The sequence below is a fragment of the Antechinus flavipes genome, chromosome 4 (assembly GCF_016432865.1).
Source record: "Antechinus flavipes isolate AdamAnt ecotype Samford, QLD, Australia chromosome 4, AdamAnt_v2, whole genome shotgun sequence".
In the NCBI taxonomy this organism is placed as follows: Eukaryota; Metazoa; Chordata; class Mammalia; order Dasyuromorphia; family Dasyuridae; genus Antechinus; species Antechinus flavipes.
Genome location: NC_067401.1, coordinates 393,394,897 through 393,410,488, shown reverse-complemented (window position 1 = coordinate 393,410,488; position 15,592 = coordinate 393,394,897). Strand labels below are relative to the sequence as shown.

At 31.3% G+C, this 15,592-nt stretch overlaps 1 protein-coding gene across 1 annotated transcript in view; it reads left to right on the top strand.

The window, feature by feature from the left end:
- LOC127562765 (complement factor H-like) overlaps positions 1-15,592 on the top strand; it is a 118,011-nt gene that overhangs the window by 39,566 nt on the left and 62,853 nt on the right. The window contains exons 6-8 of the mRNA XM_051998718.1: positions 340-510; positions 1,959-2,132; positions 11,327-11,542. Coding sequence (XP_051854678.1) covers positions 340-510; positions 1,959-2,132; positions 11,327-11,542 — 561 coding nt within the window. The remainder of the gene's footprint in view (positions 1-339; positions 511-1,958; positions 2,133-11,326; positions 11,543-15,592) is intronic.

The following is a 15,592-nucleotide window of genomic DNA, read 5'->3' as shown; positions in this document are numbered from 1 at the left end:
CCTCCTTTCTTTTTGTATTACCTTCTCCAGTGTGTATGTTATTTCCTCTTTGAGTCAGTTCTGATTAAAATAAGATTCCTTCACTCCTCTTCCCTTTCTCATTTTCCTGACTCTTCTAATGCAATGAATTTTGTCAATATGTTTTAAATCCTTCAGCAGTCATAGGAAACAGATAAAAAGAAAGACAAATGAAATATTAAGGAATTGAGTAAGATTTATGTTACTTATCTGTTCAACTAATATAACTATTGTTTTAAATATTATGTCTATGATTAGTTTCTTTTAACATTATTTTGCTATTCATTTAAAAACATTTTGATATTTTCTCTATTTTATTAGGAATTTCCTGTGAAGTACCAGAAATTGAGAATGGAAAACTTTTAGGTGGGAAGGCAGTTTACAAGGAGAACGAACGGCTGCAATATATATGCAATCCTGGTTTTGCACATGGTGAAAGAGCAGATTCCACGTGTACTAAATATGGTTGGAGTCCAGCTTTATTATGTATAGGTCATTATTTATCTTTATTATCTAAATTCATTTTTATTTAATTGAATAATTGCATATTTAGTTGCTTTTAAAACTATTCTACTTCTCAATAGAATGGTTATTTTGGCATACTTAAAACTAGTAAGATGAAAGTTGTTAGTATTTACTGAAGTGGAAAAGACTTTAGAGATCATCTAGTCTAACTTCTTTTTTGTGAAGCAAGGGAACTTGGAACTAAAGAATATAAAGGACTTTCTCAAAGTCATAGAAGATCGTTAATGACAGATAAAAATAGAACTTTTTTTCCTACACAGTTTTGCTTCTACATACAAGCCTAGAAAATCATATAAGCATAAGATGGGTAAGATTTTGGGGATAGCAGGCTATCTGAAAGAGACAAGGGTTTAATGGATCACAAGATTAATATAACCCAATTATGCAATTTTGTACATAATAATCACATCATTAAAACAAATGTATTAGTATCCAGATCAGGACAGTCACAGGAGTCTTCACTAAAAAGAATGAATTTCCAAAATTGTAGTTACTTCTGATCAGTGCATTTTTAAAGTGATAGTGACAAATAAATGTATATCCAAAAGAGAGCTATTCTGATGATGAAGAGTTTTCAAATTATGTCATAAAACAGTTAAAGGATTTGAATGTCTTTTAGTTGTAAAGAAAAAAACAGAGAAGAATGTGGTAGCTATCTTCGACTATTTGAATGATTCTTACGTGAAATAGAGAAAAAATTTATTCTGTTATTCTAGCAGAAAAAAAAAAACCTATGATTAGTAGATAAAAGATACAAAGGATAAACTTTGTATCCTCATAGCACACATGGGGAAGAATGTGAGGAAACCAAGGAAGAGATCCACAAAGTTAGGTACATAGCTATCTTATACCATGTGACAAGACTTTTAAATCTCCCAGCACTATCATGTCAAGCAACAAGCAACAAAGCCCAGTTTCCATGGTGAGATGAGGAATTGACTAACAATGTTAATAGAGAAAACCTATCATTAATATAACCTAATTAGGTCAATTTCCATTCATCTGGAATTTAAAAATAAAACTTTCTACAACCAAGAAGCTAAAAACATTCATTTTCTACTGTTACATATACATACATAATAATATATGTATATATATGCCATATACATATGATTTATATTCATAATGTTGATTCTGAGATACTGAAAGATTATTAAATACTATAAAAATAAGTTCAATATATTTTCTGTATCAAAATGATATGAAAATTAGTCATCTATGGTGAATATACTGATTTTCAAAAAGGCCATATGAGTTATTAGAATATAGCATGACTTAACCATTCTGAATGAAGAGGAATTTAAATGCTGCTAGTGAGCGAGACTAAAATCTATTGGGTTATTTGGTATATTTCATAATCTTAATGGACTGGTAACCCTATATTTTAATTGACCTAATTACATATTTCTTTTTAGAAATCACATGTGATCCCCCACATCTGTCTAATGGGAATGTATTTCCTAAGGCAAACAAATATAGAGGATATGAAGAAATCTCATTTACATGCAAAGAAAATTATTACCCACCACTTACTGGAAACAAAGCAACATGTACCCCTGAGGGCTGGTCACCTCTTCCAAGATGTAATTGTAAGTTTCATTCATTCTTTGTCCTATTTTGAAAACTATGAAATTGTTGATTTGATCTAAAAACATTTTAAGTCACATCTGGTTTTCTTGATTTTGTAATATCAATCCTATATGTAGCCATCGTTCAGTAATTTGGAATTACCTAGCTCCATCAGAACAGCATGACACATACTTTATTATTTCTTTGGTAAGGCAATTGGGGTTAAGTGATTTGCCCAGAGTCATTACAGCCAGGAAGTGTTAAATGTGCAAAGCTGTATTTGTACCCAGGTCTTCCTAACTTCAGGTCTAGTACTCTATCCACTATGCCATCTAGCTGCTTTATCATAACAGAATGAAAGAGAAAAGTCTCTCAAGTATATATGTTTTATTGATTAAAATGACATGATTAAACTTGATCTTTAGAAAAACTACTTTGGCAACCATGTGAAAAACAAACTGGAAAAGGGAAATATTTGAGGCAGAGAGATAAATTTGGGAGCCATTGCAATAGTCTAGACAAAAAGTGGAGAGCCTGAACTAGATCAATGATTGATGAAAGTGTGCTAATTCTCAAAGGCCAGAATTCAGGGAAATGATTATAAATTTAATAAAATAAGAAACCAGCACCTGAAATTATATTTGTTTTTCATTGAAATAAAGAATTTATTATTTTCTTGATATAAAAATTTGTATCAATTCAAGTCACAAATTAACTATAAATCAGTAGGCACATTTTAAGGTATTGTCTCATTCTAAAAAATAAAAATTGCTTCGATATCCAACATCTAACTAATTAGGTTTTTTTTCTGACATGACCTATAACCATAAGGTAGCATAATGAGAGTTTGACTACAGTTTAAATTCTGCCTCTGAATTACATTGGCAACATGAGCCTCAGCAAAGTCATTTAACCTCTCCTCACAGAAAAACCTCTAAAATTGTAAACTGCAGAAGAAATATCTAATCAGCATTGAATTTTTTAACAGGAGTCTCTAAACCAGTAAAATCACAAGTCTCTTCCAAGAAACCAAACCAATTGAAGCTTCCAAAACATACTATCCATGTGATTGATAAAAGCACTTAGCTTCTCGGTACCCCAAGATACATTCTAAAATTTGAAACTGAAGTGCAGTTGCTGATTTGCTTTGTTAAAATGTGACTTATTCACTGGAAATTATAGCATGAAATTACAAGTCTTCTCCACTCTGTTTTCTCTTCTCTCAAAATGACTTACAAATTGAGTATGAGGGAATTTTTAATATAGAACTTTAAAAAAATATTCTGAGTGAGGGAAATACCATCATAATCCTAACAATTTCTACAAATGAATGTTTGAAGTTTAGTGTATTTAAAAGAAACAACTAATACTGCTACTTTATACTTAGATGTCATGTGTTATTCAGAAATGAGAGTATGAATACTAAAAATATCACTATGAGATCTGTTTAAAAATTATGTTCTTTTTAAATTTTTTTTTTTTTGCTAAGTCAATTGGGGTTAAATGACTTGCCAGGGGTCACACAGCTTGGAAGTATTGTTTGAAGCCAGATTTGAACTCAGGTCTTCCTGACTTCAGGGCCAGTGCTCTATCCACTGTGCCATCTAGCTGCCTCTCTAAATGTATTTTTTTATTTTATTATTATAACTTTTTATTTACAAAACATATGTATGGGTAATTTTTCAACACTGACCCTTACAAAACCTTCTGTTAACAACTTTTCCCCTTCTTCCCCCAACTCCCTCCCCTAGATGTCAGGTAATCCAATACATGTTAATCTTAAAGTATATATTAAATAAAATATATGTATACATATTTATACAGTTATCTTGCTGCACAAGAAAAATTGGATCAAGAAAGAAAAAACCTGAGAAGGAAAACAAAAATGCAAGCAAACAATAACAGAAAGAATGGAAATGCTATGTTGTAGTTCACATTCATTTCCCATAGTTCTCTTTCTGGGTGTAGCTTATTCTCTTCTTTACTGAACAAAATCATTGTTAAAGAGAGCCACATCCATCAGAGTTGATCATAGTATAATCTTGTTGTTGCCATATATAATGATCTCCTGGTACTGCTTATTTCACTTAGCATCAATTCATGAAGTCTCTCTAGGTTTCTCTGAAATCATCCTGCTGGTCATTTCTTACAGAACAATAATATTCCATAGGATTCATATGCCACAACTTATTCAGCCATTTTTCAATTGATGGCCATCCATTCAATTTCCAGTTTCTAGCCAGTACAAAAAGGCCTGCCAAGAACATTTTTGCACATGTGGGTCACTTTCCCTTCTTTAATATCTCTTTGGGATATAAGCCCAGTAGTAGCACTGCTGGATCAAAGGGTATTCAAAATTTGATAACTTTTTGAACATAATTTCAAATTGCTCTCTAGAATGGTTGTATTCATTCACAACTCCACTAACAATGTAGCAGTGTCCCAGCCTTCCCACATGTCCTCCAACACTTGTCATTATCTTTTCCTCATTTTAGCCAATCTGAGAGGTATATAGTGGTATCTCAGAGTTGTCTTAGTTTGCATTTCTCTGATCAATAATTGGAGCACCTTTTCATATGACTGGAAATGGTTTCAACTTCTTCATCTGAAAATTGTTCATCTCCTTTGACCATTTATCAATTGGAGAATGGCTTGAATTCTTATAAATTTGAATCAATTCTCTCTATATTTTAGAAATGAGATCTTTATCAGAGCCTTTGAATGTAAAAATATTTTGCCAGTTTATTGCTTCCCTTCTGATCTTACCTGCATTAGTTTTATTTGTATAAAAACTTTTCAACTTAATATAATCAAAATTTTCTATTTTGTGATCATTATTGATTTCTAGTTATTTTTTGATCACAAATTCCTTCCTCCTACACACGTCTGAGAGGTAAACTGTCTATGTTCTTCTAATTTGTTTATAGTATCATTCTCTATGTCTAGATCATGAACCCATTTTTGACTTTATGTTGGTATACGGTGTTAGGTTGTGGGTCAATGCCTAGTTTATACCATACTAGTTTCCAATTTTCCCAGCAGTTTTTGTCAAATAGTAAATTCTTATCCCAAAAGCTGCGGTCTTTAGGTTTGTCAAACACTAGATCGCTATAGTTATTGACTATTTTGTCCTGTGAATCTAGTTCTACTGATCAACTAGTCTATTTCTTAGCCAGTACCAGATGGTTTTGATGACCGCTGCTTTATAATACAGTTTTAAATCTGGTATAGTTAGGCTACCTTCATTTGATTTTTTTTCATTAGTTCTCTTGAAATTCAACAAAAGTTCTTCCAGATAAATTTTGTTGTTATGTTTTCTAAGTTAATAAGATAGTTTTTGGGAGTTTGATTGGTATAGCACTAAATAAATAGATTAGTTTAGATAGTATAGTCATATTTATTATATTCGCTCAACCTATCCAAGAGCATTTAATATTTTTCAAATTGTTTAGGTTTTACTTTGTGTGGAAAGTGTTTTGTAGTTTTCCCTTGGCAGATAGATCCCCAAATACTTTGTACTATCAACAGTTATTTTAAATGGAATTTCTCTTTGTATCTCTTACTGTTGGATTTTGTTAGCAATGTATAAAAATGCTGATGATTTATGTGGATTTATTTTGTATCCTGCAACATTGCTAAAGTTGTAGATTATTTCTAGTAGCTTTTTAGTAGATTCTCTAGATTTATATACCATCATATATCTGCAAAGAGTGATAATTTGGTTTCCTCATTACCTACTCTAATTCCTTTAATCTCTTTCTTGACTCTTATTGCCGAGGCTAGCATTTCTAATACAATACTGAATTTTGGTGGTAGTGGGCAACCTTGTTTCACTCCTGATTTTATTGGGAATAGTTCCAATTCATCCCCATTACATATGATGCTTACTGATGGTTTTAAATAGATGCTCCTGACTATTTTAAGGAAAAGTCCATTTATTACTATCCTCTCTAGTGTTTTTAATAGGACTGGGTGTTGGATTTTATCAAATGCTTTTTCTGCATCTATTGAAATGATCATATGGCTTTTGTTGATTTGGTTATTGATATAGTCAATTATGCTAATAGTTTTCCTAATATTGTACCAGCCCTGCATTCCTGGTATAAATCCTACTTGGTCATGGTATATTATCCTGGGCATGATTTTCTGTAATCTCTTTGCTAATATTTTATTTAAGATTTTTGCATCAATATTCATTAGGGAGATTGGTCTAATTTTCATTCCCCATTTTTGTCCTACTTGGTTTAGATATCAGTACCATGTCTGTGTCATAAAAGGAATTTGGTAGGACTCCTTCATTCCCTATTTTTTTCAAATAATTTATATAGTATTGGGGTTAATTGTTCTTTAAATGTTTATAGAATTCACATGTAAATCCATCTGGTCCTGGGGATTTGTTGTTAGGGAGTTGATTAATAGTTTGTTCTATTTCTTTTTCTAAAATGGGACTGTTTAATTTACTTCTTCTTCTGTTAATCTGGGCAACCTATATTTTTGTAGGTATTCATCTATTTTACTTGGGTTATTGAATTTACTAGCATAAAATTGGGCAAATTAACTCCTAATTATTGCTCTAATTTCCTCTTCATTAGTGGAAAGTTCTCCCTCTTCATTTTTAAGACTAACAATTTAATTTTCCTCTTTTCTTTTTCTAATCAAATTTACCAAAGGTTTATCTATTTTGTTTTTTTTTAATAGAACCAACTCTTAGTTTTATTTATTAATTCATAGGTTTTTTTTTTTACTTTAAATTTTATTAATCTCTTTTATTTTTAGAATTTCAAATTTGGTATTTGATTGGGGATTTTTAATTTGCTCTTCTTCTAGCTTTTTTATTTGCAAGCCCAATTCATTGATCTTTTCTTTCTCTATTTTATGCAAATAAGCCACTAGAGATATAAAATTTCCCCTTATTACTGCTTTTGCTGCATCCCACACATTATGGTATGTGGTCTCATTATTATCATTCTCTTGGATGAAATTATTGTGTCTACGATTTGCTGTTTCACCCATTCATTCTTTAGGATGAGATCATTTAGTTTCCAATCACTTTTTGATCTATTATTCCCCTGGATTTTTATTGAAATGTATTTTTTATTGCATTATGATATGAAAAGAATGCATTTATTATTTCTGCCTTTCTGCATTAGATTTTGAGGTCTTCATGTCCTAATATATGGTCAATTTTTGTATAAGTTCCATGACCTGCCAAGAAAATATATTCCTTTCTGTCTTAATTCAGGTTTCTCTAAAGATCTACTATATCTAATTTTATAGTATTCTATTTACTTCTTTAACGTCTTTCTTATTTATTTTGTGGTTTGATCTGTCTAGTTCTGAGAGTGCAATGTTGAGATCTCCCATTATTACAGTTATGCTGTCTATTTCTTCTTGCAGCTCGCTTAATTTCTCCTTTAGGAATTTAGATGCTCTACCACTTGGTGCATATATGTTTAGTATCACTATTGCTTCATTATCTATGCTACCCTTTAGCAAGATATAATGCCCTTCCTTATCTCTTTTAATTAGATTGATTTTTGCTTTTGCTTGATCTGAGATCAGGATGGCTACCCCTGTTTTTTTACTTCACCTGAAGCATAATAGATTCTGCGCCAGTCTTTTACATTTATTCTGTATGTATCACCCTGTCTTAAATGTGTTTCCTGTAAATAACATATTGTAGGATTCTAGCTTTTAATTCAGTCTGCTATCTGCCTCTGCTTTATGGGAGAGTTCACCCCATTCACATTTATGGTTAAAAGTACTAATTCTGTATTTCCTGTCATCTTATTATCCCCAAATTATACTTTTCTCTTTCCTTTCCCCCCTATCCCTTATCCCCAGTATTAAATTTATAGGCACCACTTGCCTCACTCAACCCTCTCTCTTTAGAATCTCTCCCTCCCCCTTAGAGTCCCTCCCCCTTTCTTGAACCTTTACCTCCTTGAACCTTGAACCTCCCTTACTATTTTGGTATTCCCTTCTATTTAGCCTACCCCTTTCTTTTATGCTTTTCCCTTCTACTTATCAATGAGGTGGGAGAAATTTCTCTGTAAACCAATGCAATATTTTTTCTTTGAGCCAAATCTGATGAAAGATTCACACAATGTTCATCCCCCTCCCTTCTTTTCCTCAGATATAATAGGTTTCCTTAGCCTCTTCATGAGATGCAATTTACCTCTTTTTACCTCTACTTTTCCCCTTTTCTGGTACAATCTGCTTTCCACCTCTAGTTCTTTTTTGATGTTATAACAGTAAAATCAAATTATACATGTACTCTCTATGTATACCCATAACAGAAATACAGTTTTCAAGAGTTCTTTTTACCTTTTTATATTTCTCTTGAATCCTATATTTGGAGGTCAAATTTTTTGTTTTGCTCTGTTTTTTTCATCAGATATAAATGGAATTCACCTGTTTCATTGAATACCCATTTCTTCCCTGGAAGAAAATGTTCAGTTTAGCTGGGTAATTTATTCTTGACTGGATTTTAAGTTTGTTTGCATTTCAGAATATCAGATTCCAGACCCTTCAATCCTTTAATGTAGACGTTTTCAGATTTTGAGTAATCCCTTTTGTGGCTCCTCGGTATTTGAATTGTTTTTTTTTTCTGGCTGGTGTAATATTCTTTCCTTGGTGTGATAGTTCTGAAATTTAGCCACATTACACCTTGGAATTTTCATTTTGGGATCTTTTTCAGGAAGTGTTTGATTAATTCTTTCAATGGCTATTTTACCTTATGATTCTATGACATCTGGCAGTTCTCTTTGATGATTTCCTGAAAAATAGTGTCTAGGCTCTTTTTTCCCATCATGATTTTCAGGGAGTCCAATAATCCTTAGATTATCTCTCCTAGATCTATTTTCCAAGTCTTTTGTTTTCCCAAGTATTTAACTTTTTTTTCTATTTTTTCATTTTTTTTTTTTTTTGGTTTTGCTTGACTGATTCTTGATATATCATTGAGTCATTCATTTCCATTTGTTCAGTTCTGATTTTTAATGAATTATTTTCTTCATTTACCTTTTTTACTTCTTTTTGTATTTGTCCAATTGTGTTTTAAAGTGAGTTATTTTGTTCTATAGAATTTTTTTTCCATTTCATCAATTTTTTAAAGGAGTTATTTTTTTTCCAACTCACAAATTCTGTTTTCCTGAGAGTTCTTTAATTTTTTCCAATACACAAAAATTCCTATTTTCCTGGGAGTTCTTTGCCTTTTCCATGTCACATATCAGGGACTTATTTTCTTTTTCCACTTTATCAAATCTTTGTTTTAATGAGTTATATGCCTTTTCCAAACCTTCTTACAGAATTTTCCTTTCCTTACCCCATTTTTCTTCTAGCTCTCTTTTAAGATTCTTTTAAATTTCTTCTAGGAGAGCCTTGTGTGGTGAGGACCAGGTCATATCACCTTTTATGTCTTCGTCTGCAGACAATCTTCTTTTAGTCTCCTCAGGGTTTGAAATCTGCCCTCTTTCATTATAGAAGCTATCTATAGTTAAATCCTGCTTTGCCTTTTTACTCAATTTTTTAAAAAAAAGTTGGGATCTGTGCTTTTAGGACAAGGAGGTTCCAAGTTTCCTCTATCGAACAGGAAGTGAGAACAGCTGTGCTGGAATTACACTAAGTCACTCCCAGTGATGGGTGGGTGTGGCCAGGTCTCATGAGACTCTGGAGATTTGGGGTACACTCTTTACCTTTGCATTTGTGTTGGATGTTTTGTAACTTCTCTGCTGATCTACTGAGTTGCAACTAGGGCAAAGTAGTCATCACTGTGGTAGAGTCCTCCCCATAGATTCTCCACCTTACAAAGACTGCAACCTGCCTTCCTTTCAAACCCCCATCTGCTCAGCATGGACTGGCTTTTGTGCTCTGCCTCCCTGAGTGTGTCTGGCTTCCTCCCATGCATGCACCCAATCAAAACAGACCTTTTCTGGTCATCTTTGAAATTATCTTCTGCTGGTAATTTGCTGTGCTCCCAACATTTGTACATTCTGCTAGTCCAGCACTATTTCATAGGCTGAATTTTGTAATTAATGTGAGGGTATTAATGTGAGAGCTCAGAAAGAAGCATGTGTCCTCTCTACTATCTTGGCTCTGCCCTCTCTCTAAATGTATTTTTAAAAGCTTTTCTTGTGTTGGCTTTTGTTTAATCTGAAATTTCATTCCTATAGAAAAGGATGATATAGTTTCCTCCCCCTATCAAAAAATCTGAGAATAGTAAACTATGATTATCAAATTTCATTATATCCTCATATTTCACAAGATGAAATGGGAAAAAATACTAACAACTTGGGGGTTTCATGTAGGGGATAGCTATTGACCTAAGTTTTTAATGAAGATGGCATTTTAAGAAAGCAAAGGTGAGGAAAAGTATGTCCAAGAGAAAAAACAGCCTGCTCAAAGCCTAGAGATAACTAAGAAGGAATAATCACAAACAAAAACAAAGATAAGCAAGACAATGATGTCATATAGGCCAAGGGATAAGAGTATAGTTGGAGTAGACATTCTATATAAACAAAACATCTCCATATCATAACTAATGACTGATGTAACATCCAGACTAACCTTCTTATTTTAATCTCTTTAGGTATATAGTAATTATTTCCTGGCCAACCTTGTATAAGTATTGTTCCTTGAAGAAATGATTTACATTCTAATTTATTCATTCATGAAGGAAAAGGCTGGAAAGAGTTTAGATAATATTTTAATATTTTTATTCAAAATTAACTGTACCTTTGAGGTGAATGTGGATGAGTCATTAAAAAGTGAAAAACTCTTTTTGGCGAAGCCTATAGAAATGTGTTTGATCCTGGGGTGGATTATTGAGAAATTGTAGAATCTCTCCAGAGAAACATTAAAAGGAGACAATTACCAACCATCTCATACATTTTAGATGTTATCATTCTCAGAGAATCTGGTGGAATATAAATACTCAAAGGCAAAAAATGTTACATTTGTCTTTGCATTCTATTTGCATAGTATGGTGTCTTATATGTAATAGGAATTTCAAAATATTTGTTGAATTGAATTGAGATAACTTTCTCAAATTCCTTCTGACTTTTTGATTCCAAATCTATCCATATTCTGAGATTTCAAATGAAAAGAGTGCAGTTATATTCTATTATATTATATGCATTCATAATAAGAAATTAAAATTATCCAGTTGAATTTTTGATGAGAAAAATAATTTATTTTTACTTTACTTTTCCCCAAGTGAGACCTTGTGATTATCCAGAAATTGAAAATGGAGAACTTTATAAGTCTTGGTATTCCGAGGAATACTTTCGAAGTTTCTTTCCAGAATCTATTGGAAAAGAGATGTTCTACCGTTGTAATGAAAATTATGTATCTGCTTATGCACGTCCCTCAGACTATTGGACAAGATTTTCATGTACTCCAGGAGGATGGTCGCCAATGCCAAAATGCCTTAGTGAGTATGCTTCTTTAAACTTAATCGTAAGGGGCACATGTGATAGGAAGTCCTAGATTATATTTGGAAAGGAAATAACATTTCATAACAGTAAGAACTTTGTGATATCCTCATTGAACATTTACAGAAGATTAGGATTCTCTCCAAATACACATTGGATATGATCTACCAGAAGAAAGATAATTTTGCAAAAAGAAAACCAATGAATTTTACACATTCTCAACTCTCTTTAAAATAGCACATATACCCTTCATAACTCATTACCATGAAATGAAATTTGCTATGTTCAATATCACTGAACTCTGGTATCACTTTCTGCTTCCCTTATTGTGCTGTCTATTCTCTTATGGAAGTGCTTATTGTCTGACAGTATGACTGTTACACTGTCTTCTGAGTTGTCTTTAATTTATAAGAAAATTTTTAATTCAGTCTTAGTCTAAATTACTATGGTTATTTACTATCTGTATAAAATTATGCCATTCAATAAGTAGATTAATTTAAATGGAATTTTCTTTATTATTTTGATTTAGCCTATTCAAGAGCAATTTATTTTTTTCCCAATTGATTAGATATAATCTAATTGTATAAAAAGTGTTTTGTAATTGTGTTCATATAGTTCCTGGGTTTGTCTTGCAAGTAAATTCCCAAGTGATTTTTAGTGTCTATAGTTATTTTAAATAGAATTTCTTCTATTCTTGTTGCTGGGCTTTGTTCATAATAATATATAGAAATGTTGATTATTTATGTGCATTTATTTTATATCCTACAACTTTACTGAATTTTTTGTTTCAACTAATTTGTTAGCTCACGCTCCAGGACTCGCTATGTATACCAACAAATTTGCAAAGAATGAGTTTTGTTTCCTCATTTCCTGTTCTAATTACTTCAATTTCTTTTTCTTCCCTCACTGTTATAGCTAACATTTAAAGTACAATTTAGAATAATAGTGGTAATAATGGGCATTCTTGTTTTACTCAATCATACTGAGAAGAATTCTAGTTTATTCTAATTACAGATAATCCTTGCTAGTTATTTTAGATAAATATTACTTTTCATTTAAAAAAAATTACTTGTCATTTTAAGTAAAGCTTCATGTTCTGTTATGTTTTAAGTAGGAAAGCATGTTGTATTTTACTGAAAATTTTTTCCTGTTATCTATTGAGATAATCAAATGATTTCTATTGGTTTTGTTATAAGTATGCTCAATTATGCTGATAGTTTTCCTAATATTGAACAAGCTTTACATTCCTGGTGTAAATCCTGTCTGGCCATTGGGAATGATCTTTGTCGCATATTGCTGTGATCTCTTTATGGTATTTTATTTAAATTTTTTGCAGCAATATTCATTAGGGAAATTGGTCTATAGTGTTTTTTTCTGTTTTCACTTTTTCTGGTTTTGGTAAGAACACTGTCCAAATACACACATGTACATACACATATACACTTATACACATATATGGAGATCCATATTGTGCTTACTTCCAATTGTCATCAGTCTCTCTGAAGGTGCATATCATCTTTCTTCATAAACTCAAGTCTTTCAATGTTTTTCTAAGCCAGATGGCTTATCTTTTCCTAAAAAACAGCAATATTCCAACCCAATCCCATCCTGTCTAAGAGATTGTCAGTGAAAGCTTTCCCCCAATTTTCTCATTCTTTCTCTTCTTCACTACATAGGTTTTATTTGTGCAAAATTATTTAAATTTAAAATAATTGAGATAACTCATTTGACACAATAATGTATTTTAAGATGTGATATTGCTTAGTCTACTTTCTTTGCATCTCTTTGCCCTGGTGTCTTTGAAATTCTTAACCTTTTTTTCCTTCCAAAAAAACTTTAGTATTTTTTCTAACTCAGTAAGAATTTTTTTTTTTACTAATTTAATTGGGATGACATTAAATAGATTAGTTAGATAAAATTGTCATTTAAAAAATTACATTGGCTCTAAGTGTCCATGGATAATAAATATTACTTCAGTTATTATTTAGATCTGAATTTATGTACATGAAAAGTTTTTTAATAGTGATATTCATATAGTTCTTGTGTCTGGTAAGTATACACAAAGGGATTTGAACTGTTTAGTTATTTTAGATAGTCTAAGATAATATTGAATGATATCACTGATATATAGAGTAGGTTCCCTATTTTTCCCTTTTGATTAAATTTATTTTAGCTTTAACTTTGAGCTTGTAATTATTAACCCTGATTATTTTACATAATAAATTCTACTACCTTTTATCTTTATATATATTTCTCATGTTCATGGTGTTTTCCTGAAAGCACCGTATTGTTGAATTCAAATTTTTAATCTATTATACATTTCTATTTTATGGGTAAATTCATCCCATTCATATTCTAAATCATATTTTCTTCTTTCTTATTTTTCCTCAGTATCCTTCTTACCCTATTTCCTCTAGTCCTCCTTACTCCTCTGCTTTACTTCCATCCACTACCTTGCCCTCCTATTCCCTAACCTACCCACTCCTCTATAAGTCCCTCTCTTATACTCTTCCCCCATCTTATCCCCTTTCCCTTATTTCTTTCCAAAGACCTTCATGCCTTTTTATATATAAAGATTCTTCCCTCTTTCACCCATTCCCAATGGGTAATGTTTCAGTACTCCTTGTCTCCCCCTTATTAGTTTCTTCTGTAACAGTTTTTTTTTCCTTGTATGCCTCATTTGTATGAGATACTTAGTTGTTTTTTATTCCTCTCAATTCAGTTTTGGTTTTTTTTAGAATCACTCCCATCAAAGTCATCTTAACCTGATCAGTCCTTTCTTTCAAATTACCCAAATAATGATGACAGTACCAATAATATTCTCATATATAAGAAATAAACAATTTGAACTCATTGAATCCCTTAAAACTAGTTTCTAATGTTTACCTTATATTTCTTCTGTATCCTATTATATTAGATTTTCTCTTAAATTCTGGACTTCTTGTCACAAAAAAAATGAAAGTTTTTCAATTTCTTAAATGTCCTTTTTTTTTCATTCAGAAATGTGTTTAACTTTGCAGGATAAGTTACCCATGGTAGTAACCCTAGGTTTTTGCTCTATGGAACATAGTATTGCAAAACCTAAAGTCCTTTAAAGTCATAGCTGCTGAATCTTGTATAATTCTTATTGTAGCTTTATTATTTTTAAATTGTTTCTGTAGTTGTTGTTGCTTCCAATACTTTCTTATTAACTTGGAAGCTTTGAAACTTGGCTATGATATTCCTGAAAACCTTCATCCTGGAATATCTTTTTTTTTCTATTTCTACACTGGCTCCTTGTTTTTAAATTTCAAGGTATTTTTCCTTAATAATTTATTGTAATATTATATCAATATTCTTTTTAAATTGCATATTGTCTGATTATTCTTATAATTCCTCAATCTGTTCTCCAAATCAATTGTTTTTCAGATGTGATATTTCACTTCCTTTTCCATTTTTTCCATTTCTTTGATTTTGTTTTATTATTTCTTGGTGTCTTTGAATATCATATTGGTTGTTTCCATAATTTGTTTTTAACCTACCTATTCTTTAAAATTAGTTTGTTTTACCTTAAATTAGTTTTCAAGCTATGTTTCCCTTAGGAAATATAATTTTGACTGCATTTTATCTGATGAGAATCCTTTTAATGTTTTCATTTTAAATATAAAATTTTATGATCAATTATATGATCAATCTTTGTAAAGATACCATAAACCACCATGAAAAATATATATTTCTTTTTTGTTTCCATTCATTTCTCTCCAGTTATCTAGCTTATCTAACTTATCTAAATTTTATTTTTACTTTCTTGACTTCTTTTCTACTTTTTGTTAGATTTACTTAGGTTTAAGAGAGGAAAACTAAATTTTCTCACTGCTATCTATATCCATTTGTAATTCACTTAAGTTTTCTTTTTAAAATTTAGGTGCTATAGTATTTAGTGCATATTGATTCAGTATTAATATTGCTTTATTGTCTATGTGACTTTTAATTAAAATGTAGTTACTCTGTTTTTCTCAAATCTTATAAAGCCTTAACTTTGAGATCATGATTTCTTCCCCTGCTTTTTT